The 25687-nt window shown below is 49.4% G+C and overlaps 1 protein-coding gene across 4 annotated transcripts in view; it reads right to left on the bottom strand.

Annotated features, from left to right (window-relative positions):
• Nucleotides 1–3299: 3299 nt before the first annotated feature.
• Nucleotides 3300–25687, bottom strand: part of RBM20 (RNA binding motif protein 20) — a 189569-nt gene continuing 167181 nt past the window's right edge. For all 4 annotated transcript variants that reach the window (XM_072740000.1, XM_072740003.1, XM_072740001.1 and 1 more), the window contains exons 10-14: nucleotides 20466–20570; nucleotides 18733–19393; nucleotides 17014–17148; nucleotides 10188–10309; nucleotides 3300–6255 (exon numbers count right to left, since the gene is read on the bottom strand). In XM_072740000.1, coding sequence (XP_072596101.1) covers nucleotides 6145–6255; nucleotides 10188–10309; nucleotides 17014–17148; nucleotides 18733–19393; nucleotides 20466–20570 — 1134 coding nt within the window. In that variant the 3' untranslated portion in view covers nucleotides 3300–6144. The remainder of the gene's footprint in view (nucleotides 6256–10187; nucleotides 10310–17013; nucleotides 17149–18732; nucleotides 19394–20465; nucleotides 20571–25687) is intronic.

Raw genomic sequence — 25687 nt, 5'->3', positions numbered from 1 at the left:
CAACTTTTCTCAGCCCCCAATTTTTCTCTTGGTTTAGGGGCACCTGGCTGACTCAGTTGGGAGAGCATCTGACTCTTGATCTCGTGAATTCGAGCCCCACTTTGGGTGCCGAGATTACTAAAAATATAAACAGACTTTAAAAAAAAGCGCATTTTTTTTCCCTGTTGGTTTACTCTGGTCATACGTGGTCCGTGTTGTCTATTATCTCAACTTGTTGGAAAGATGTGGTAGTAAATAAACAATGAAGTTTCACTCAGGAAGGAGAGGTTGAAAGTGCAAAGTCTGGCCTGCATGCTGGGGTTGTGGGAAATCCCCTTTCGATCACACCTTGCACCCCAAATTACCCCAAAACAGAGAACAGGGTGCTTTCCTCTCCTCTCTGAAGCAGGAGAAACTGGAGCAGCCCCCATCCCTGGACCCTGAGGCCGCTCTCACCCCCAGATCCTGCTCCTCCAGGTGAACTGCTGCCTGAGGACAGGAAGAAACTGCTGCTTCGGTGCCTGGGGCCTTCCTGCCAGTTTTTCTGCACGATGGGTGGGGGCCTGCCTTTAGCTACTTTCTAGGGAGGGCAGGTGTTGAGGAGATCAGTTTCAGGACTTTAGCAATCCAGGTGTCAGTCATAAGACCGGAGTGGAGCTAAACTGGGCTCTGCAATCATCTCTACCCCATGGTGTCTCGTGGCCCTGGTTGAGAGGCTTTAGGGAGACATAGGAAGAGAAGGCCGCCATCCCAAGACAGCCAGTGGAGAAGGGTTAAAAGCATGGTTTAGAGTCACACGGACCTGGGTTTGAATCCCAACTCTGCTGTTTACTGGTCTCTGACCCCAGGCAAACCTCTGTGGTCCCTGAGCTTCATCTTGCCCATCTGTGAAATGGGAGACTAACAGTGCTGAGGCCAAGAGACAATGTCCCCATGGAGCACACACTGAGTGTGGCACGTAGACCTGCTCAATAGTCTCAGGGGCTAATATTGGTATTGGGGGGGGCTCACAGGATGGGAGGAAGAGTGTGCGAAATTCAGGGTTCTCACTGGCAGTGACATGGCCCTGTGGGGTGCCCCTGTTCTGTGGGATTCCAGTCTCCAGAAGACCTGCTGAGTGTGCACAGGGGGCCAGGGCTATCTAGGTTTCAGGGAGCCTTCATAATAACCAGTGTTCTCAGCCATTAAAAAGGATAAAGAGACCATTGGAAAACTGACTTCTGCCTAAGCACAGTCAATATGAATCCAACTTAAAAAAATCCTGACACATGTCCCAAACCCAGTCTGATGACCACTCCTGCCACCACCAGCTGCCACCATCTCCATTTGCCATGGCCATGAGGGTCCTCCGTCCAGTCTCTTTCACGCTTGAACCTCTTCTGCCTTGAATGGTCTCCATTCACATCTGGCCCGCCCTTCCCCCAGCAAAATAAATGCCCCTTCTATTCCAGGAGCTGCTGGGGAAGTCCCTGGTTGACTTCGAGGGAAGTGTTTCTCACAGCGTGAGCAGAGGATTTCACCGCACTGAATCACCCACAGGCTTGCTAAAATGCAAGTGTCTGCGTGCTCCCAAGAGCCGGCGAGAGAATCTCCACGGAGAGGCCAGGAATCTGTGTTTCTAACAAGTTCCCTCAGGTGATTTGTATACACACAAAACATTGGAGAGAGAGAGAGAGAAAGAAGAGGAAGACAAAGTGATCTGTCTTGAGTCTTCACTGAAAGTCAAATCCAACTAGGTTTAGGCCTAGAAAATTCATGAAGTAATCTAACTGAAAACAACCTATATCCCTGGGTGTCCCCAGCAGAACCACTCAGATCTGGATTCTAGACTAGATCTTATACTAATAAGCTGTGTTGCCTTGGACAAGTCACTTCTCCTCTCTAGGCCTTTGTTTTCTCACCTGCAAAAGGAAGGTCCAGGACCAAGGGGTCTCTGGGTCCATCCTGTTCAGACATGCTTAGAAATCAGGTTGGGACAGGCTCCTTTGTAGAATGTTGGGGGCAAGGCCAGAGGTCCCCTCACTGCCTTGGTGGAAGATCGACGGTTGCTATTGAGGTTGCCAGGGGGGCCAAGGTCAGTATCCAAGTGGTCTGGCCTAGCCAGGGACTATGGGAAGCAATATCAATGTCTAGGCCATGGCAGAGCTGAACCAGGGGAGTCTGACATTCATCCTTGGGAAGAGGACTGAGCACAGGGACTGAATGTCAGGGCTCCAGCTTGGGAGACTGGCTCAGAACCAGGTTCTATCAGAGAGAAAACGGGAGTGCCCAGGCAAGGGCGGGCGGGAGGACTGCAATTCAGGGGGTTCCCTGGCAGGACACCCCTGCCGCACAGCTCCGGGGAGTGCCATCTTACAGAATGCAAAGTGCACGACGGTCCCCCAGAGCTATGCCACGTGGCCTGACCTGAACTTGGCGCAGAGGACCAGCTCTGGTCCATTCACTACTTTGGCCAGCTGGGGCACAGCCAGCAGCTGCAGGGAAGGATGCTTCTCCACCCCTCCTGGTGGGAACTAGAGGCCTGAGCACACCTCCGGGATGGCCACAATAGGCTGAGGGTGGGGCGGGGAAGCAGCAACAGGCTCGACAGGAACTTTCCTCAGATCTACAATCTGCTGCTACTAATTACAGGCGGCCCCACTCACTTTGCCCTCTGGGGCCAGACTGCCCAGCCCCTCCCCGTTTACTCAGGACCACTGCCAACAGGAGGGAAGGGCCCACAGAAGGTTCCAGGCCGTTCAAAGGACTGGCCAACTGGGCCCAGGAGACTGGCCTTGTTTTGCTAGAAGAAATGGTTGAGAAAGAGCTTAGGATCCTGAAAGCAAACAAGGTTTAGTGGTGGGCAGCACACCAAGTGTTTTCATCAGCAATCACCTGAAATCTGAAATAACCCAGAGGGGATGTACACCATGAACCCCCTGGACACCCAAGGACTCAAGTGCTGGGCCCGGCATCAACCAGCTCACAGCGGATGGTAGGGCCAGTAATGATCCACCCTGACCTGGTGCCGGACAATGGGGTCAGCCCAGTAGAAGACGACTCGGGACACTGGGCAGCAAAACAAGGGGTTAAGAGGCCAAGGGACTTTTCTATCTGATCCTTCAAAAGGGACAGCAGTTCTGCACTTTCCCTGACTCGTCCTTCTGGAGGTTTACCCCGGAGAATCTGATTCCCCAGAGCTCCAGATGGAAGCTGTTGTGTCTTCTCTGTTCAACTCTTTAGAGACATTCTAGATTGAGAGAGGAGCCACAGCCCAAGCTCTGTGTTCAGCGATCTTCCCCCAGCCAAATGTTGAGGGCTCCTTGCATGACAGCGACTCACAAGCTTTCAAATTCTCTTTATTAAAAATCTTTTTTTTTCTTCCTTTTGTAAAAACAAACACTTGCGGTCAGTTATACAGATCAGGAAAAGTGATGACGATTTATACGACACTCAACAAATTCCAATACTTTACAAGTTCAAACTTAAATTACCTAGTGTTTTTCTTCTTCTCATAAGCTCAAAAAGCAAACTCTGGTCCAGTTTGGGTACAATCTAACACACCACAGTCTCAGACTGTCCAAGAAAGGGCAGTAAAGCCTGTGTTCACACCAACATCAAATCTACCAAATTCTTTGGGAACACTGCCTGGATATACTTTATTTCAGGTGTTTTATGATGAAAAGAGAATTACCTAGGTCTTCTGTTACCTTAACCCAGGATACAAATGAATCTGTTGCTCAAGGTAGCAGATGCTCTTGAACAAGCTTTTTGGGGAGACACTTTGAAATGGTTGACAAACACTGAAGAAAAGCTTTAAAAATAAATCAGTATTTTCCTGGTTGCCTGTAATCTTGAATTGTGTATGACACATGTAGGAATAAAAAGTGCAAATTATAGAGTGGGTGAAGGACCATGCCAATGGAATTGTATAAAAATAAATAGAAATAAATACATATATATACACAATACAGAATCTCAGATGATTTTTAAAGTGAAGGTTCTGATTGAATGCAGCCTTTCCTCAATTTCTCCTGGTTCTTGCCAGCTTTCCAATATGGAGAAGGTCAGTCTATCATCAAGGGAGCCATTGCGTTACTTGGGAATGAGGCTGTTTGAACAGCCCATCCTGATTTCCATGGAAACAGTGATTGGGGGTGGGGTGGATGAGCTGGTGCGATTGTCTTTTAGTTTGCTGGGAAAAAAAGACTGCCAGCCTCTGAAAATGCTCAGTTCCAGCCTGTGATGGAGGTGGTAGGCTCTTCCCAGCAAGGTTCCCAGGGAACTGGCCCTGGACATCCCCTGAGTGGGAAGAAAGACAAATAGGGCCAGAGGTTTTCCCAGAAATGGAGGAGGCCGGTCTCCAGAACACCAGGGAAGAACCGGTGGAGGCAGCTTGAGTTGAGCCACCATCTTCAGAGCCTATTCTTTGAGACACCAACCTTCCCGAGGCCCCCAGATGACCTCATGCCCTGGTCAGGCTTCCCGCTTCCTCCAGCCTCTAATGGCGCCCAGGCTGGTCGGTCAGTCTCTGGGGCTTGCCTTGGCTGTTCTCTTTCACAGGTTCCCTGTAATTCCCTCAGCACCAGGGACCATGTGCCTCGAGGTTTACACAGGATCATTTTATGTTCTATACTTCCTTCTTCTCTGCACCTCAGATGCACTGATAAAACGTCAGTGTCGAACTCAATAATTTCTCTATTCTTTGGCCATTAGTGCAGAGGACAGAGTGTGCTGCTGTATACACATCTAACCATTAAAAAATCTTATCTACTATAAAAAATGCAAAAACTAATATAAAACAAACAATCCCTTCCCAGTCTATCTGCGGTCAGGTACAGAAACACAGGAACAGCCTTCCAAGGGCTGGGCCAGGGAGGTAGCTGGGCTTGAGGAAGCAGCACAAGCTCCCCTCTGATCTTGTTGAGGTCTTCTCCAGGGCTGTGACCCAGCCTCATGCCTCATCTCCCACAGAACCTCTGCCCCACACGTTCCCAAAGGAACATCAGACTCCCTAGTCTGAGGCCTGAAGGCACTGACCTCCAGCATCAGAAAACCCTAGAGGAAAAAGAGTTCGGTTCCTCATGATATTGAACATCAAAGTCTGCACATGGGGCGCTCTGAAATGCCCTTGACGTCCTGCCCACCTACAACCTGGCAAGCCTCGGATGCTGCTCTTCACTCCTGCAGCCTTGCTCTTTCCTTAGCTTCTTCCCCCGCTGAGAGATAGTTTTAAAAACCATCCCACTGAGAGGCTGCTGGGAGCCCAAGCCCAGGTACCAAGAGTGAGTCCAGGACATTCCATTTCCCTGATCTGGTGTCTCTTGAGCCAACGCCACACGGGGCTGGGAGGCCAACATTTGACCCAAGCCCGTACCAACTACTGTTTTGGGTGAAGGGAGAAGATGCTACTGTTTTCATTTTTAATTGAGGTGAATCTATATCAAATTCATTGTCCAGAACAGAACAAACCATGGCACCTCCTGAAATCCTGAGGATGGAAATAAGTTTGGAGGGTGGAAATAAGCTTTAACAGAGCTTCCAAAATGAAAACTCTTTTCCTCCTCTGTGAAATTCATTACTTTTAAGGCATGAATCTGGTGAACTTCTAGAATAACTGAGAGGATGAAAGAGTTATTAAAAATGGGGGCTTTTCAAAAAGATGGTCCCGCTGAAGGAACCCCCAGCCTCTGCCAGCTGGTGGTCCGGGGTGCCCCCTCTCCAGGCCCGCAGGACCGGATCAGCTCCCCACACTCGGGATGCCAGGCCCGTGAGCCTCCATGAGATCTCCTCCTTGGTCGATCAGGCTGGCCTGACCTGTCCTATCCCGTCAAGAATTTGAACACTGAAAATCCCTGAGAAGTTGGATTTTATGAAAAATAAATGACCCTTGGCACAGAAGGTGGGAGAGAGGGAGGGAGGGGAAAGAAGACAGAAGTAGATTGAAGGAAACGAGAATCAATGGGGAGAGAGAGGGTGACCCTCAGCTGCTGGACACATCTGGTGACAGCTTCACGGGGGAGACGCTTCAAGGGCGTTTTCGTGAGTCTCCGAGAACAAGCCGGGGCGACACGGGCAGCCGGGTTTTCCTTCCTCTCTGGCGTTAGTTCCCGTCCAGGTCCAGGAGGTCAGGAAGGCCCCACCTCGAAGGCCCTCCTCTCCCGGCTTCCAGCAGCCGCAGGGACATCAGGGCTTCTTCCTCTCAAAGTGTGGCACGATTCCACCCTCCTCGGGCCTGGGGCTGCCAGGCCCCTCGGTCTCCCTCAGGCCCTCCTCGGCCAGCTGGGACAAGTACTTCTGTGGGGTGGAGACAGGGACAAAGGGAAGGCAGAGGGTCAGTAGGGCCCTGGCCAGAGAGGGGAGGGAAGAGGAGGGGCAAAGAGGAGGAGAGGATGGGAGGGGAGGAGAGGGAAGGGGATTGGGGGGGGGGAGGAGAGGAGAGGAAGGCATGTACCTGGGCCCCTTCTATCACAGCTCCCCATGAGTGGGACCTCCCCTTCCTCCCCACCCCACAATCCTTCTGGGGCTTCAGGACCCATACTAAGCTCTATCCTCTCTTCATGTTAGTTTACAAGTAACGCAGGGCTCTTGTAGAAAGCACAGATCCTAACAGCAGCAAACGCTTCCCAAGCCCTTATCCTGTGCAAGTGCTGTTCTGCTTTGCTTATAGGAACTAACTGAATTCTCACAACAACTCCACTTGTTTTCCAGAAGAGCCTCAGCACCCAGGGGCACATTGGAAGGCAAAGGGAGAAGAGGCCAGCTGGACCAACAGGCCCCCGGGAGCAGAGAAGCGCTGTCCTCCGAGGATTGTGCAAGTCCGACTGCAGCCTCTCGTGACACCCTGCTTCCTGTGCCCCGGAGGCCCATGGCTGGATTCCTGTTCTGTAGTTGGAGGCTGCCCCCCCCCGCCGCCCCCCACTCCCCCCGACACTAGTTGCTATCACCGGCCCCTGGCCTCATGGCAGGCCACTCCTGGGATTCTAGATTCTGGGCAGTGAGACAGAACTATGAAAGAAAGGCCTGGGGCCCCAGCAGGGTCCCCTGGTTCCCCAAGCAGCAGGGGGCAGTGCAAAGATCATTAGGTTAGGAGTCAGCAGGGTTGGGTCCCATGCTGTGGTCAAGGGTGTGGGCTCTGATGCCAGATGACCCGGGTTCAAATTTGAGCTCTCAGCAGACATGTCACCCAGACACTGTGACATCTGTGGAGTGTGGATAATAGCAGAACTCCCATCATCAGGTGGCTGTGAAGTCGGCGGGAGCTACCATAAAGCACTTAGCACAGTGCCAGGCACAGAATAAGCACTCCGTAATGTTGCCCTTTATCGTGAGTGGCATCAGCCATCTGACGCTGGGAAAGTCACTCATCTTGTCTCAGCCTCTGACTCCTAATCTGGTAAACAAGAGAAATGGTGCCTTCCTCCTTCAAGGGTGATTCTGAGGGTCAGACACGGTGATGCCTGCAAGGTAACCTGCTCTCTCTAGACGAAGCTGGTTGGCTTGGCGAGGTGGGTGAGCCTGATGGGGAGAGTGGCAGACCGACCGTGGGTCCCTGCGGGCCGGGCTGCTGCTGGAGGGCCTGGTTTGTCCTCCACCTCATCCCAGGAAGGGAAGTGTGGGCTCACTCCTCTCTGGACCCGGAGCCAGGGAGGCATCCAGTTTTCCTATCAGGCACGACTCCCCCTGTTGCTTCAGGTCACTCTAGATGGGTTCTTGTAGGGCTATGAGCAGCAGTGGGGGCAGCAGAGGATGCACAGAGAGAAAGGAGGCTCCTTCCACCTGCTCCCCACCTCAAAGAGCAACCCCCCACCCTCACTTCAAGGCCTCCTGCTGGTGCTAAGTTTACAAGTTGCCTGACTTAGGTGTGAGTCAGCACCTGCTGCTCTGGTCTGAATTCTTCCTTTTTCACACATGTAACTTGGGGTAGTATGCGGTGGGCAAGGCTGTACTGACAAGAGACATGCTGTCCAAGCCACTGACAGAAACCTTATCTGGGAAGCCCATGGTGGAGGCTCTCAGCTCCCCAACAGGTGTGCTAGAGAAACCTGAACTGCACTTGGCAGGCCTAAAAGGCTTAGCCCATGTCTGGCCCTGACGTGCCTGGGGACTGCAGGAATGGCTCTGGCCTGCTATGGGGAGGTGAGTCGGCCTGGGGCTTTCGCCCATAGGCCCAGAACACAGTGTAGTCCACTGCCGTGGAAAAAAAAATACAGGATTTAGAATTAGAGGCCCTGGCAAGTCTGCACTCATCCTAACTTATTGAGTGACCTTGAGCTGTGTGGTCTCCTTGAGAGCTACATGATCCAGGCTGAAAATGCCACATGAGATCAAAAGCTCTCATGCTGAGGTATCAGAACCTGTTAGAAAGATTTTTTTAAATGAGGATTTTCAGGCCCTGCCCTAGAGAGAATGAGTAAGCAGGTGTAAGGTGGGTCCAGGAAGCTCCATTTTTAAAAGATGCCAGCTGCTATGAGGACCACAGTTTGGGTAAATCAGGAATAGATGATCTCCAAGACTCCATCCAGCCCTGCCACTCTATAGGTTTTATATTGTTGGGGTGGGAGATGATGATGCCTTCAGGGAAGACGGCCGCGCTCCGCTGGCTCTGTGAAGCCCAGTCTGAATCCTTGGTCTGGCCATGTTGGGCCTTCACTGTGCTCCTTTAGGAGAGGCCAGGACTTGGACCTGGGGCCCCATAGCTTCCTTGGTCACAGAGCAGCTGCTCCCCAGAGGGAAATCAAGAGGCTTAAATGACATGAGTCCACACATAGCCAATGACAATCCCCTGCAGATGGTGACACAGGCCATGCCATTATGGGTGTTGGTTTGCAAGATCAGTAAAAAAAAAAAAAAAAAAAAAGTAAAGTGATAAAGAATTAGGCAATCTGTTCCCAGGCCTGGTAATTCACCATCTGCATGGCCTTGGACAAATCACATAGCTTCAGTTTCCTCAAGTATAAAACTAGACTTGGCCTATATCTGAGTTTCTTAACTAGGGATGCACATTCGAATCACATGGAGAACTTTCTCAAATCATGTATTCCTGGACCAGCACCCTCCATCCTATTGAATGGCTTATATATATATATATATATATATATATATATATATATATATACACTTTCAAAACACTGTCCAAGTGATCTATTTCACATCTCTGGTTGAGAAATGCTCAATCAGCCACTCTAACAACCTAACTGAGACAACGATGCCTGTTCTGGAATTAGGGCATGCTGCTACCACAAGGGTCTGCCGTAGGGGAGGCCTTAAGTGTCAAAAAACTAGTCTGACTCCTTGTACTAAAAACAGAAAGCGCCTTGGAATACTTATCCCTGGGCATCCGATACACCATGCTTTTCATTAAGTTACTACACCCCAGAAGTTCCAACATGCTACATGTTAGCTAGGTATATATCATAGAGCTTATTACCTACTATCTGTCATCGATTCTAAGACAAGGCTTTTTTCCCCACACACATTAACATCTCTGAAATTGAGATGCATTTTACAATTGATGGAGTCTCAAGGTTTACTTTGCAATATTTTTTTTTCCTGTTGGTATCAAAAAAATGGTAGTGTGTCTTACAACTGCTGGCACCTTAGACCGGATGAAACACAGTATAGAAAGTATTTTTTATATGTCATGTTACTATACCATAAAACATACCTATTTTATTTATTGCTTATCTCCTATACTAGACTGGAAGCTCCAAGAGGGCACGGATTTTTATCTTTGTGTGTGTGTGTGTGTGTGTCTTGTTGTTGTTGTTGTTTTATCTCTAGGGCATAGAACAGTGTCTACTACACAGTATGCCTCTGATAAATAGTTGCAGTATGGATGAACATTTAAATAGAATATAATGGTGATTTTTATTCCAGCAAACAGGGATACTGCATGGGGGAATGGAAACAAAGGGAAATGTCTGCATCTGGAACATCCAGGTTTTGTGAAAAGGGGTCAGTATCAAACAGGGGCCAGGTGATCACTAACTTGAGTTAGGTCAGAGGGAGAGGCAGATACCCCCAAACCTGATCCAAACAGAATGTTGTAAGTACTCCAGTGGAGACAGATGCCGTGAGAGCAGAGGGAAGGCAGCCACCACGTGGAGCAGCCTGGTGGAGCTGGGCCTGGGGAAAGAGCCGTTCTCCATGTGGTGGAAGGAAATGGATAACTCCCAGACACACAGACCGGGGAGCCCCGGGGCCAGGGCAGGGAAGGCTCTGGTTACCTGTAAGTTCCTATAGTGGACGGCACTGCGACAGTGGTTTATCTTCGCCATCTCCTCGCTCGTGTAGAAGAGCCCACACAGCTTGCAGTAAAACCCAGTCCTGGGCACCACGAACTCCACCCCTGCAGAAGGATGGGGGACGGACAGGCAGGACTTAGGAAAGCCACGTGAGACCCCTGTGGTCTTGCCAGCCGACAGGTGGAAATGAGAGCAAAGAGCTCCATCCCTCACTTGCTGTTGACTTTGGCTGGTTATGGAGCTTCTGCAAGCCTAGTTTCCTCATCTGCAAAACAAGCCTGAGAATAGCGTCGTCGACTGCATTCACAGGTCATTGCGAAGAAAGGGATGCACTTCCTCAGGGGTGACGGGGTGCTTCACAATTCTCAACTCTGCAGCTGCTCCTGGGAACTAGGCCCAGACTCTCCTGTTATCAGCCTGCTTCCAGGGAAAGCAGGAGGAAGGAGGCTTCTTACATTTCACTGGTTGGTTTTCATTTCTGCATGTCATACCCCTCTCTGTAGCTGTTACGGCCAGAACTCTGGAAAGATGCTCTCATTTTAGTTTGTTTTAGAATTCTACTCATTCAAGTCATTAGAATCATCCTAATGACTTTACTAATGACATCTAATATTCATCAGAGTCATTCCAATCAAAATATTTTCTTCCATACTACCCTATATGCAGAGTGGCCTTTGGGGGGGCAATTTCATCATACCCCAAGTACAGTTGTCTCCTCCCTTTTTCATGCAATTGTGCATCATAAACATTTTCCCATCCTCCAGACTTTACATCTGAAGCACCCATCAGTAGCATTTTATTTATGATTCGCTAAATAGAAGTCACAGGATTCTGGGAGGCCTTTCAATTTTGAGGAAAGGAAATAGTGCCCTGAGGACCAAAGAAGTGACAGTGACACAGACCAGAGGATTCATCTTCGAAGGGATGATGGCTACTCCTGCTTTTGCCCAGGTGTTCTGAGGGTCACCCTTCTCCTCTCGAGGCCATGGTCACCAGAGTGGAGAGGGCACAGACCAGACTCTAGGCACCTGAGGAGGCTGGGGAGTCAACTGAAGGCCCCTGTTTCAGGGGGCGGGGGGGTGTGCTGCTTGGTTCCAACCCATTAGGGAACTACAGGATTAGGGCTGGCGGCTCAGAACATGCATCCTTCTTGCAAACTGGGGTGCCTTGAGGGTCCTCACATGGACACTTAAGCCCGGCCTCGCCGCTGCCATGCTGGTGGGCTGGGGTTATGGGAGAACCGCAGTGGGGGGTGGGAGGGACCCGCTGCTGCTGGCAGAGAGGGAGAGAGGCCAGGTTTCCATCAAGGCGCTGCATGTGACCACAAGTCTGGGCTTCCTTCCCTTGCATCCCCCCCACCTCCTAGGAGACCGAGCTAAGTGCACCGGAGACCCTGTCATAGAACAGCAGCTTAGACTTGTAATTAAGGGGTTTTTTTCTTTTATTTATTTCAAAAGAGCCACTTATCGGTATGCAGTGGCAGGCCTGAAGGGAGGAGGGAGCCCGGGAGGCCAGCCCAAGGCCTGCCTTGACTGATTGCTCCTCTGTGGTTTGGGGCCTGGTTTTGGCAGCCTCCTCAGCCAGTTTTAACTGCCACGTAGCTCAGCTCGTAGCTTGCGGCCCTGCCTACAGCAGTCCCCAGAAGGGAGGGGGCCTCTCTTGGGCCAGCTGCCCAGAAAGAGGCTGTGTCCCTCCCCCTCCTCCCCCTCATCCCACCCCCACTGCAAAAGACAGAAAAGCTCCCCCCCCCTCCCCACCCCAGCCTGTGGGTGGCCAGCTTGCCCTCCACCTCACACACAGGCTGGTGGCAAGGGAGCATGAAGCAATGCCTTTGTCCTCTGTTCCCACAGGCTAGTTTCCTCCTGCTGTGCTCTATAGGGAGCAGATGCCCACAAGAGACAAGATAAAGGCAACTGGAAAAGGAGAAGCACCCTCCAGAGGCCACAGGGAGCAGAGAGAGGCCCATGAGCAGAGCCGCTCCCTCTAGCCTACCCCAGACCCCGCAGGAGGGGCCAGTTGGGTGGTTTCACTGCAGAACCCCAGTTAAGGCCTCCACCATCCTCTAAGTTTTCCAAGAGGCCTTCCAGCCCTGTCCTGGGTCCCCAATAAGGGATGCCACTGCCTCAGAAGCCGCCATGGGGTGTAAAGCAGGGCCCAAGCTGGCAGCTGTGGGACTCTGGGTGAGATTTCACTAGAACAAAGGTTTCTACTGCCAAAAAAAAAAAAAAAAGAAAGAAAAAGTTTGGAAGCCACAGTATAGTGGAGAGAAAATGGAATTTAGAGTCTGAAAGATCTAGCTCTTTTACTTGCACTGTGTGACCTTGGGTATATAATTTAAACTCTCTGAGATTAGTCGCCTCATCTGTAAAACAGAAATAACACTACCACAAAAGGTGTTATGGGAGGCATCTATCATTTTGCCTGGTGCTCAAAAAATATTAGTTTCCTGACAAGTGTCAGACATTTCTCCACAGAGGCCTTCTTGCCCTCTAACCAGGGCGGCCTAGAGAACTCAGGCTCCGAAAGTTGGCAGCTACTATTCCCCGCCCCTGCCCGGCACCCAGTGGCTGGTCAGGCAGTACTTGGCGGTTAAAAACACTGAGGAAGGAGAAGCCTGAGGAGGATCCCTGAGTAACTGGGTGTTGCCATGGGCACTACCGGCCAACACCACCTCAGGACACCTCTGGAAAGTGAGGGCCATGAGTGAAGCTATAGCATCAAGAGAATGGTCACTGCCCCAACCCATCCAGAGCCACTCTGTCCTCCCATTTTTCAGCCTCTATTAAGCATGACAATTAAAGCTGTAGTTGCTTTCTAATAATAGCTCCTGGCCTGGGTAATTATAACTCCATCATCCTAGCAAAGACTGCAATGCGTAGAGGGGGAGTTTGCGTGTTGCAGGCAATGGCCTTTGGTTCTGGAAATGCAGGCCTCAGCAGACTCGGGCTGGCTGGGATCACCCAGAGCTGGCCTGAAATCCATGGCAGTGCCCTCTCTCCATGCCATTCCCCTCATGTCCACCCCAGTCCCTGAGCAAAGGGCCTTCATCCCCCTTCACTCCAGATCCTTGGCACTCCCCCATTCGCCTCCCTGGTCTCCATAGGGACAAAGCCTGAAAGCTGTTCCCTACCTCCAGAGAAGTCTCTGTAGGAGTGATGGATTCTGCAGCATAAAGGTCCGGCAGCCCCAGTGAGAGGAAATGGCAGCACTCAATAACTACTTCATGAATGAGTAATAACAGTAGAGAACCCTCCTACTGGAAGATACTAAGACCTTACAAGTACTCACTCATTTCTTCCTCACACTAACTATACATGATAGGCTTCTATTATTACCCTTACTTATTGATGAAGAAAGTCAAGAAGTCAATGAGGAGAGGTGAAAGAGGTTGCTCTTTGATCCCCAGGTAGCTAAGATTTGAACCTGGGGAGTCAGATTCCACACTCTGGGCTCTTAACCACTGCACAAAAATTGCCTTTCCTACATTGTGCTTCCTGAACCAGAGGAACAGGAGGGCGGAGTGTCTCAGATTAGAAACCCTGAGCTCTGACCTGAACATGCTGTGTGATCTTGGGTAAGTATCTGCCCTTGTTTCCTCTTCTGTCAAATGTGGTAAATGGTATCGTACCCCCACCCACTGAGATCAATAAGATACTGGGTCTTAAAGCTCACCCGAAGACTACCTGCAACACAAAAGTACAATCTGTTATAACCCCAAGCTGGAAACAACCCAAATGCCCATCAAGAGGTAAATGAATAAACAAAATGTGGTTTACCTGTATCCACAATGCAATACTCCTCAGCTGTATAACTCCTGATATACCCAACAATTATCAGTGAATCTCAAAATCACTATGTCGAGTGGAAGAAATCAGGCAACACAGAATATTCTGTATGATTCCCTTTGGATTCAAACTAATATTTGACAGAAACCCCCAGTGGTTCCCAGGGGACTGAGGTATGGGAAGGGAGGGATTACAAAGGAGCTTCAGGGAATGTGAGAGGTGATGAATATGTTCACTGTGTTCTTGTGGTAATGGTCTCATAGGTGGACACATATATCAAAATTGATCAACCGTACACTTTAAACACGTGCACTTCATAACATCAATTATACTTCATTAGAGCTGTTTTTAAAAAGCAGAATGAGATCCCATTTTCCTAACAGGTTGGTAAAGATTTAAAACTGATAACGTCTGATACTGGTAAAGAGAAGAGAATGAGAATTCTCGCTCTGGCAGTGAAAACTGATATCATCTTTTTAGAGTGCAATTTAGCAGCAATTATGAAAATGTGAAATGCAAATATACACACCGCCACAACCCCTACCACCCCCATATCCCCCACCGTGGCCCCCCAATCTGGAATGCTGTTCTGCAGAAACCCTGGCACACATACAAAGGTGACAACATGTTTGGAAGGTAGCAGATCACAGAGGTAGCATGGCCCTATGAGTCAAACTACTGGGATTTGAATCCTGACTCCAGTGTTTGCTAATCATCAGCTTTGAAACCCTGCATCTCAGATTTCTAAAATAAGGATAAAAATATTACCTACCTCATAGGTGTTTTAGAGAGTTAAATAATGAACTAAGCACTAGAAATGGTGCCTGCATGGTAAATGATAAAGATAAAAACTTAACTATCACAGCATTTTAACAATGGGGAAAAAATTGAAAACATCTTAAATGTTCACCGGTAGAGAAATGGATAAGTAACTTATGGTACATCTTCCTGAATGGATATTTGCAATGGTTAAAAAGAATGCATGGTCTGTGTAGTAATGTGAAGAGGTCTCTAAGTCCCCCCTGTTAAGTTAGAAAAGCAAACTGTAGAACACGCTGCATGTGGTGTGACCTAGTCTCTGTGGGTATGACCATGACTACCTTTGGAGCAGGGGAGAAACTGGAAGGAAGAGATACAACATTTAACATTGACTTAACATGGCCCTTATTTTTTTTTTTTTACATTTTTCATAATAATCTTTCACACTTTTTGGAATGAAAAACAGTTCAAAAAAAAAAAAGACATGAATTACAAGGTAGTAGAGCTTATTCTTAATTTTTGCCTGTGTATGTCATACAGATTCCAAGTTCTTGGATGCCAAGAGACTTGTGTTACATTTCTCAACTGCCCCAGAGTCCTTTGCATGGTGCCATGCTATCTAGAAAGTGCTGCTCAGTAAAAACGGGTAGTCTGTGACAATGAAACATGTGAAGGGCAGAAACAGTGAGAAAAGTTTAAAAGAAGATGAAAAGAAAAAGAGAAGCCCAGGACACCTGGGTGTTCAGTTGGTTGACCATCCGACTCTGTATTTCAGCTCAGGTCACCATCTCAGGATTGTGAGATCAAGCCCCTCATCAGGCTCCACACCCAGCATAGAGCCTGCTTAAGATTTTCTCTCTTTTTGCCCCTCCCCCCTATAAAAAAAGAAAGAAAAGAAAAGAAAAGAAAAGAAAGAAAAGAAAAGAAAAGAAAAGAAAAGAAAAGAAAAGAAAAGAAAAGAAAAGAAGAAGAGAAACCTGATGGAGTATGGTCCATACTGACCAGCCCCTCCCTGAGCAAGTAGACCTGTGGTCACAGCTCCTCACATAACTAACCCACCTTTCTCTCATTTCCTTGCAACGCTTTCCCAAATGACACTTTCCCAAGCTGTCTCTCCAGTGGCTGCTACCACTCATTTGTCTCATTGCTTTCCAACCTCTCAGGGTCAACGGAAAGACTCATAGATGACTGGAGTGGGAGTCCCCAGGTTAGCGGTGGTGTCAGAAGCTCCAGGGACACTTCACTCCCTACCCTGAGACTCTATTACCTCTCCCCTTTGAAAATGTGTCCAAGATAATCCTATCATTAATCTCCCTTCCCACTCATCCCCAACACTTCCACTACTGAAAGACCACTGACTCGGATTCTTTCCCACACTGCAGGTGAATAAGTAAAGCTCAGGCACCCCCACCATCATTCCTTGGGAGGCCTCTCCATTTGCACATTCCCTGCCCAAGGCCTGAGCCACCCCCTTCTTGGTTCCTCCCCTGCCCCTGCCAGCTGTACCCCTGGACCCTGCATCTGGAGATTCTTTCTCTGGCTGGGCGGCCTCCCTGGCCAGGTGGGTTCTGACAGCACCTTCCATTCCTGGGGCCTCTGAGAAAAGTATTTTTACATCTCTCTCTCTCTCTCTCTCTCTCTCTCTCTTATTGACTTATTAATAAAGGACTTGTAGTGTCTAGAAAAAAATATATTCCTGGTTATGACTCGTCTGAGGTCACGCAGTCATCCAATAAGTAGAACAGGAAGGAAAGGGGCCCAGGTCTCACTCTGTTCAATGCTCCCTCTACCAAATATAGAGTGTCTGCCCCAAATGCAGTCTCTTCAGCATTGTTGCCCCAGAGAAGCTGGTCCCTCAAAAAGAAAAAGACATAGCCTTGTCTTGGGAAGGGCTGGGGCAAGGAGAGCAGGGAAGCCAGTAGCAGAAGTTCATTTCTGTTGACTTTGGGCAGCCATTGGGCCTCCCATCTCTGCCTGACTAAAGGCTGTGTGGTCAGGAATAAAGCACTCCCAAACAGGGAAACACAGTCTCTCTTTGCTCTGGCTCCTAGGGCAGTGCTGTTCAGGGCCTGATGCCATGAGGTATGAGGTCTACTATCCAAAGACTGAAATTGCAAGAAACTTAAAAGATACGTACCGTCCGTATACTGGTTACTGAGCACAACAAGGAAATGACAAGAAGCCCTCTCGAGCTCTAAGATGTTACCATGGCACTGTCATTTCCTGGAGCTGCATGCCCAGGAAAGACTGGGTGCTTCACCTACCTAGAGGAATGCTAAGCTCACTGAACACATCCTCTGGTTCCCAGGAAGGCAAAGACAGGGGCTGTTTCAGCTCCACTTCCGTGTATTCTGGTGACCTCACATCCAGAGATTTCATTTCCACATACTTGGAGTTGTCTGCAAAACATGGGCCAAAACAGAGAAGTAAGGGAGCACGATGTACTCCAAAGATTCTCTGCAATCCTACACTGGCCCTGTGTGATCAGGAATGGGCCTCTGCACTGCTTAATGACATGCAGCTAGGGCGAGGACTGCTAATTAGAACCAAAATGCTGTAATTGAGAGTTTGCTCCACTGCCAAAAGAACGCCACACACACAAACCCTTGGCAACTCTTCCCCTTGGGTCCGTGGGGGATGGGCTGCTGGCTCCTTCAGTTGGGATGATCTGCACCTTGCCCTCCAACTCAGAAATCACTCCCTCTCTGCAGGCAGGAGGATCGCCGGAGGGCAAATATTGTGCTGACGCCTCTAGAAGCAGAGGCTGGCACGGAAGGCAATGTCATCTTCACCTCAAGCTTGTCTAGCAGTGTTATTAAATATGAACTCCAAACACTGGGTGAGCTAATAAGCCATGAGGCCAGTGCGTGTTGAGACCTATATGGCAGAAAAAAAGGGGTTCAATCAGGGCAAGGCGAACATTTCGCTCCTGCTTTATTCCTGCCTTGAGCAGACACAGCCCAGGCCTCAGTGTTTCTCTGGCAACAAGAAGGCAGTTCTCACGGCAGTTTCCAAGGAGATTCGCAGGTGAAAAACAGTTCGGGTCAGCCTGCCGTAGAGGGGGGCCTGCACCTCCAGCTCCCCGACCCTCTCGTGCCAGCCACAGGGCACTGGGTGGAAACCTTTCTCTTCAAGCCTTTACTCAACGGTTTCTGCCCTCGATTCTCATACCCCTTCCTTCAGCCTCCAGAATGCTGCGGGCTTTCTGGGAAATGAAGCTCTAGTTATTTTCACTCAGAGCTACTCATCCCGAGGGCTACTCCTCTTCCCTCCTCCCTCCTCCCTCCTCCCTCCTCCCCACTGTAGCCCTTGATGGATCTTTGTTTCCACTTGGCAGAGAAGATAGGGCTTAGCCTATTTTAAACTCTGTCTCTCATGATGTCATAGTGCCGGGCACAGACACAACATCACCTGCAGTGGAGTGGAGGCAGAGGACAGCCTGGGACAAGCCTCGTTTCACTGTCAGGCTGTGGAGAGCAGTGGGTCTGCGGCGGTAGCAGGGGGAGTGGGCTGTACCCGCCAGGAGCTCCTTATTCCTCCCTCTGCCCGCTGGGTGCTCCTTCCTTGCCGTGCACACTCCTGCCCCCTCACCCGGGCCTCACCGAAACAACAGCCTGAGTGGTCCACCCTTGTGCAGGCCTGAGAGGCTGCAAGGAACTGGAGCCCCTTGGCCTGCTAGCTCAAAACTTCTGCTGATTTTCGTTGTCAAGAGTCCATCTGGGCTCCCGGAAATTCAGAAAAGTCTGTCCTATCTGAGTTTGCTTCTCAGAAAACATGTGGCCTCCTATCTGATTTCCTTTACACCATTTGCCCCAAAGCACTAACTGTTTAACCAGGCCTTCCAAAGCTGGCTTTCTGCACCAGCTTTAATGCTGGTTGAAATCTCACACATGTTGGTTCCAGCCTGCACATGCCCACACACCTCCCTAGGTGAGCAGTGGTCCCATCAACCCAACCGCACAGGAGAAAAGGGAGGTAGTTACCCTGGGTCGACACTCCTTGGCAAGCCTGGCTTTGGAGGTCGGTTTCCGGGCGAGGGCTGGCTTTCCCCTCCTGGGGGCTGCCTTCACAAGCCCCATCTTCGGGGGTCCCCCTGGCCTTGCAGTCATCGAGAGGTGGGCTAGGCTGCCGGGCCCCCTCCTCTGCTGGCTTGGGGGAAGACATTTGCTGGAGTGGAGGGGCCAGACGAACATCGGAGCTCTCCCCACCCTCTGCCTGCTTCTCGTAGCAATCTGAACCCTCCAGTGAGAGGCCTGTCTTCCGTTCAGCTGGCTTCCGCTCAGCGTCCAGATTTAGGCCAGGCATTTCCACGTCCATGTCACTGGGACAGCTCGTGGAAGCAGAAGGCAGATCTTTGGGCGACTTGGGGTTGATTTCTGTAGCCCCATTCCCTACTGGCTTCACTCCCTCATTGGTGAAATCCTTGGCTACATCCAGGTCCAAGGTGGTTGTCACACAGGGACATATTTCTGGGCAGATTTTGTCCTTCTGATCAATGGGCACAATTTCTTCCAGTTCTGGGATGTCAGGTTCCATAATAAAATCTTCCTCCTCTCCAACCTCATCCACTGTAACCAGCTCCTCCATGTTGGTGGGATACCAGCTCTCTCCTTCTGCCTCACTTCCACTCTCCCACTCTTGCTCCTGAACCAAAATGCAGAAAAAAAGTCAGAGAGTGACTGAGGAGCAGGTCTTAGTATTCAAACTGAGGGCCCCTCAAACCAGAAAGATCCTGAGCATCCTTACTTCTGCCTGGGGACATTTACTGGGTAATCAGGAGTTATAAACCCCTCAAGTCCCACATCTCTGATTCATCCCTAGAATGAGGCTCAAAACAGCATCGAGAGTAAGCCCTTAATGCTTAATCTACCATGTTTAAAATGGCACAAAGAATTTCAAACCCTGGTATAGAATAGGTGTTCCACAAACAGTTTCTGAATGAATGAATGAATGAATGAATGAATGAATGAAAAAAAGGTATAAACTCCAAATAAATCAGCTGGCTGGAGCTATTTCCTTGCATGAAGGCCATCACTAAATGTAACAGCAGCAAAATCCACCCCCCCCCCCCCCAGAATTCCCCTAAGCTCCCTTTCCCAGCAAGGGTGCAACTTTCACAGCCATGGCTCATACTTGGCCCCTCCTGAAATTTTCTCATGTCCCCAGCAGCCAGATTTCGCAGATCAGCTTCCCTGCCAGTGATACTCATCTCCCCACCTCTCCTGACCAGAAAGGCACAAAGCTGGCCGCGTTCCAAACACGTTTCATTTTGCTGAGGCAGCCACAGCACTATAACTGGATTTTTTACTTTAATTAAGTAAAATAATCTTTACAAGCACAGTAGATGTTTTGTTAATCCCAGGATCTGGGCATGCTGAGGTCAGGGCCCCAGCTTGAGCATCCAAAGCTCCCCTCTTCCCCCAGCCCCTCCCAAGGGACCTATTTTGGGAGCCTGGCTCTGAAGCCTGAGTCTTTTTTTGGGCACATGTTTTCTCTTACAAGCACAGCCAAGTCGCTGGAGACTGAGGCAGAGCCCAGGCGTGTAGTAAAGATCTTCTTAATAAAGACTGTGGAGAGATCCCGGGCAAAACCATTCTTTCAAGAAGTGCTGGCTTCATTCGTGGAATCATGGGTGGGGTCTTGGATACACACCATGCAGCAAGTGGGGCGTCACAGGGCAGGATGGGGTCCTGCCAGCACCTGGGACAAACTTTACCTTCTTTGTCCTTGTGTCTTCTGCATCCGAGAACTCCGTTTCTTTCTCCTTCCTGCCTGGTGATGAGGCGCTTTCTTTCATGCCCTCTTGCTCCTCTTTTCCAGCCTAACCAAAGGAAGAATAGAACAAACCAAATCAATGGTGAGTGAGCAGTGACAGAAGAAAGAGGCCAAGAGAGAAAATGACACTGGGCTCAGCTAACAGTCATCAGGTTGTCTCACAGACACCATTTCCTTTGTCCTCACTGAACCCCTCAGAGGCAGGTGCTTTTTCTTTCACAGATGAGGAAATTAAGGATCAGAGAGGTTAAGTAACTTGCTCAAGGTCACATAGACAAGTGGAGCCACAGAAATGTCTTAATGGTTGGACTGATGTCTTCAGTGGGGCAGAAATCCCTGGCAAACTGCATGTGTTTAACAGTTGTGAAACCTACAAGCAGTGAGGGTGAGTAAAGGGACCAAGGGTAAGCTGGCCCTGGGGTTGACAATCATCATGGTGACATCTCCCCAAAAGATCTGTTTTGGCCATAAAAATCACATCCAAGCCACTTATGGGTAGGAAGGGGCTTGTCAACAACCAATTCCTCCTCTCACCCCTTTTCTGTCCTCTCTTTGCCCTGGAGCTATAGCCCAAATTAGTAATCCCCTCCCGTCCTGCCTCTATTCCCTCCCTCAAATTCACTCCCTCATGATAGCCAGTGCTCATGTCTGAGAAATCAAATAACTGAAAGCAGGTGTTTGGTTGAGAATGAGAGTCTCTGATCAGCCTTGAAAACCAGGGTCAGCAAACTATCATCCTCAAGGCAGTCTGAACCAGTGCCTCTTTTTATGTAATCTGTGAATTAACCAGACGGTTCCGATTTTAAATAGTTGCATTTTTAAATGATCATATAAATACCTACATAGTATCTTCACTTTGGCTTCTTGGCCCACATAGCCTAAAACATTTACTGTCCTCTGCTTTGTAAAATAAGTTTGCTAACCCTCATTTTAGAAGTTTTTGGAGGATATTCTCCAATGACCTCAACTTTGGCCACCAAATCAATGACTCTTCCTGGACTTTCTCAAGGGCACATTGCATTTTCTTGACAATTTTGGCTGAGGTTGGCTCTAAGTCAGTGATTCTAGTTCTGATTTCTAATGACCAGACACACCTCTCTTGAGTTGACAAGGAGCCAGCTGGGGCAAGAGCTCAGGGCTGACTGGTTTAACCAGTTATTACCAGACAGGGGAAGAGAGCTGAAATCCTTATGTCCTTGCTCTTTCTGGTATTTAGAGCAGAAGATCCCTCTGCAAGCTCTGCTCTAGTCTTCCAAGCTATCCTAAATGCAAAGCAGCTCCAAATGCCTTTTTAGCCTTTAGAATCCATAGCTTCTACCAACAGGAGACCTGTTTCTTTATTTTATCTCCCTGAATAAACTACCTATGGCCCTCCCTTGTCCAAGTAAGTAACCCTTACCCTCCCCAAGCAATTCCTACAGCCCCACTCCTAGATCAACACAGTAGAGACCCCCCCACCCCCCAGTTCAAGCGGGGAGAGGCAGGGACAGCCTGGCTGGCTGGAAGCCCCTCACCAGTTGGATCCTGGCGCTTCCTCCCTGCAGACAAAGGAAATGGAGCAGTGACTTCAGTGTACCCCATGTTGTGGGATCACTTTATGTGAGAGTAGCAGCTTAAGGAAAACCAACAAATGCAACCAATGTACCCACTGCCCACACCAGCTCACAGATTAAGATATTAGGTCCCAACTGTTGCAAGCAAGGCCTGCCTCACTTAGGGCTAGGTCTACTGATAAACCACCTCCTAACTGTTCTCCCCATTCTGCTCCATAGTCTCCTCCTAAGTCTATGCTCCCCAAGGCAATCAAGAATGGTCACTCTAAAATTCAAAAACTACCATAATCTCACTGTATATTCTTGCTCAAATATTTCATTTGCTTCCCTTGCACTTGGGATGAAGACAAAAATCCACAACCTGCCCACAAGGCCTTGTGTGATATGACCCCTTGACAGACCAGACAAACCTCCCACCATTCCAACCCGGCTCTCTGTACCTGTAACACCGGCCTCCAGCCATAGGGCCTTTGCATGTGATGTTCTGTCTGCTTTCCTTCCTTTTCACTCAGTGAAACCAAACCCATCATTCCCTCAAATCTCAACAGTCACATCCTAACACAGGGAAGCCTCTGATTCATCATAGGCATTAAGCAGTGCATAACTCCATCGCCTTCTTAGCACTCAACACTCATGCTCTTCGACTCATCTGAGGGATTGATCAGTATACCTTTCGACTAGACCATGAGCTCCATGAGATCACTGGTCATTTCAGCTTTCACTCAGAAAGGTAGCCCCAGTGCTAGGTGCTCTGTGGACATTAGTCAATAAAAGAACAGAGACTTGAAGGCTTGAAGGAGCGGCAGAGGCTGCCTCTGTCATGCTTGGGTCTCTATCTAGGCTCCAAATGAGCATTAGTTTTTCTATTTCTGCCTCCTATGGACTATTTATACTGGGGACTCCTGGACTCCATCTGGCCCACAGACATGTTTTGGCCTATACAGTTTCTAAGATGTGGGACATTTCCTAAGTATCTAGACTTTGGTGCTGCTTTTCAGAAAACTGGGGGATCTAAGAGCTCAGGCCATGCAGCCCTGAATGACAGCCATAAAATGGAACTGAGCACAGTGGCTAACTGCCCCCAACAGACAAGTACCTCCTCCTCAGGTGGCCATGGTCCCTTCTTTCCATGTTGGCTCCACTCCTATTACCTGGTTTGTATCCTCTGCCTGGCTTCCCTGCTCCAGGCATCTGGGTCTGTACCTTGATCACACTTCTAGTACGGTGAAGGGATGCTTTCCTGTGTTCACTGTACTCAGCGACTTGATTTCTGGGGTCTTATGCTCAATGTTGGGTCCTATGTGTGGATTTGGCCACCCACCAAACACTGAGCAGCACACACACCGGCCTCTCCCACATGGGCACTTTCTCCAAAGATCTTAGAGGTTCCAAGCGAGCACAAGCTCATTAAAGTCCTACAAAAGCCTTGTGATCACCCTCATTTCACAAATGAGAAAATGGAGGCAGAGAAGAACAGGGTGTAACCTGGTTCTCAGGAGCCAGGCCTTTGTCTCCAGGGTCCGGGTTCAGTCATTTCTTTCTTCCTTCAGCAAATACTTCTTGATCACTGTGTCAGTTCCTGATCTAGGGACTGGGGACACAGCAGAGAACACTGCAGACAAAAATTCCTGCCCTTGTGGAGGTTACATCTGGTGGGGCGGTGGGGCGGAGGAAATAGATACTAAGCAAAATACAGACAGATATCAGGGAATAAGGTGGGCCTAGGAATGGTCATCAGAGAAGGAAGAGAAGCAGGTTGGAACATGGTGGTTTTATGTAGTGGTTTTTCTCTCTAGGAATAAACATGGGGAGAGCGTGACAACAAGTAAACACAAAGGAGAGGAGGAGGGAGCCAAGCTGACTTCAGCGGGGAGAGGCGCCTAGGCAGGGGAACGCATGTGAATGCCCTGTGGTGGGAGCTGCCCCGTATATTAGGAGAAAGGCAAGGACACCATACTCAGCCCTGCTGCTTCTATCTCTAAGTCCAACCACCGCTTGTTGCCTGACTCCTGGGGCAGCCCTGGTGGGTGGGGGTTGTGGTTGTCCTCAAGATTGTGATACACAGTTTAAGATCAGCAAAGAAGACTTGGTTCTGCTGATAGTCCACCAAATGGTGTTTGGCTTCCTGGCTCCAAACCCACAGACACAATCTGTTGGGGACCCCAGCAAGTCCCTACTGACCCCACTCTAGGGGTATTAGAGGCAGAATCAGCTAGAGAGACAGAATTTGGGGAAACCCATGGGACTTTCTGGGCATCTTTTTTTGCATCAGGGCTCTGGGGATGACCCACACAGTGTGTGTCACCTTAAATGGGCAAACCGATGACAGCAGGTGGGTAAAACAGTAGGAGCAATAAGGTTACTGAGGAAGAACAGCAGAAGTGTGGGTAGGATTGGGAAGCGGCAGCTCCACCCCTTTGCTGGTGGCCCATGCATGAGGTCCGGGCTTGAGCCCCTGCTCAAGGAGCTGTTGTTCTCTGTCCCACGGAGCCTCTTATTGAGGCACTGACCCATCACTAGCCCCTTAGATCCCTCCAAGCATGGACGCATTTCTTAAAAACATCCTCTGGTTCACAGGTCCTCAGGATCCAGTTCCAGTCCTCAGCCAGGCACTGGAAGGCCTTCATGGGTCCACTTTCCACCCCAGGTCCCTAATCTCATCTCCTGAGCTCCCCTCGATAGGCCAGTCAGGAGAAACTGAGGCAGACTCTGAGATGGGCAGACTACAGGGTGTTCTGTCCATGGAAGGCTGGACAGCAGTTTGTTGTCTAGTATGCCCCTCCAGGAGGTCTGATCCCACAGGAGTCTACACGTTTCTTTATCTTGAGCTGAGCGATTTTGCATCCCTGTAAACTGCAGGAGATGAACAGTGCAGATGATTCTCGATCAGAGAGGCAAAGGAATTTTATATTTTCTATCTATTGAAATACATTTCTGCATTCCCGATTGCATCTCCATGGTGCGTGCTCTCTGGATTTTTTTTTTAAAGATTTTTATTTATTTATTCATGAGAGACACACAGAAAGAGAGAGAGAGGCAGAGACACAGGCAGAGGAAGAAGCAGGTTCCATGCAGGGAGCTCAACGTGGGACTAGATCCCGGGACTCCAGGATCACGCCCTGGGCTGAAGGCAGACGCTAAACCACTGAGCCACCCAGGGATCCCTTGGATTCTCTTTTGAACCAGCCTTTACATTTTCTGGCTCTCTCATTAATTAATGTGTTAAATAACATCTTTGACATGTATTCATTTTATGTTTGCATAAGGGCCATGATTTTACCTTTCAAAAACATTATCCTTTAACATGCCCTAAAGAGGCAGCCACGCTATCTGCAGGTTCTTGAAACCAGTCTTCCTTTCTCACTTTTGCCCTCACTGCTTCCCAAATTGCTTTTCCCCCCACTTTCAATGCCCAGCTCAAGTGCCACCTCCTTTGTGCAGCTGTCCCCCTCTCCTTATGCAGAGGGAATGCCACAGGGCAGCTCGTCCACTACTCTCCTCCAGCTCGGGCCCCACTGAATGTAAATCATTTTTGCAGCTCTCCTTCCACCATTAGACCTTGGTCTCTGCCACAGCATGGACCACATCCTTCACCTTTGGGCCCCCCATA

Source organism: Vulpes vulpes, chromosome 15 (genome assembly GCF_048418805.1).
Source record: "Vulpes vulpes isolate BD-2025 chromosome 15, VulVul3, whole genome shotgun sequence".
Taxonomy (NCBI): Eukaryota; Metazoa; Chordata; class Mammalia; order Carnivora; family Canidae; genus Vulpes; species Vulpes vulpes.
The sequence above is the reverse complement of the archived record's forward strand: the minus strand, read 5'-3'. Positions and strand labels throughout refer to the sequence as shown.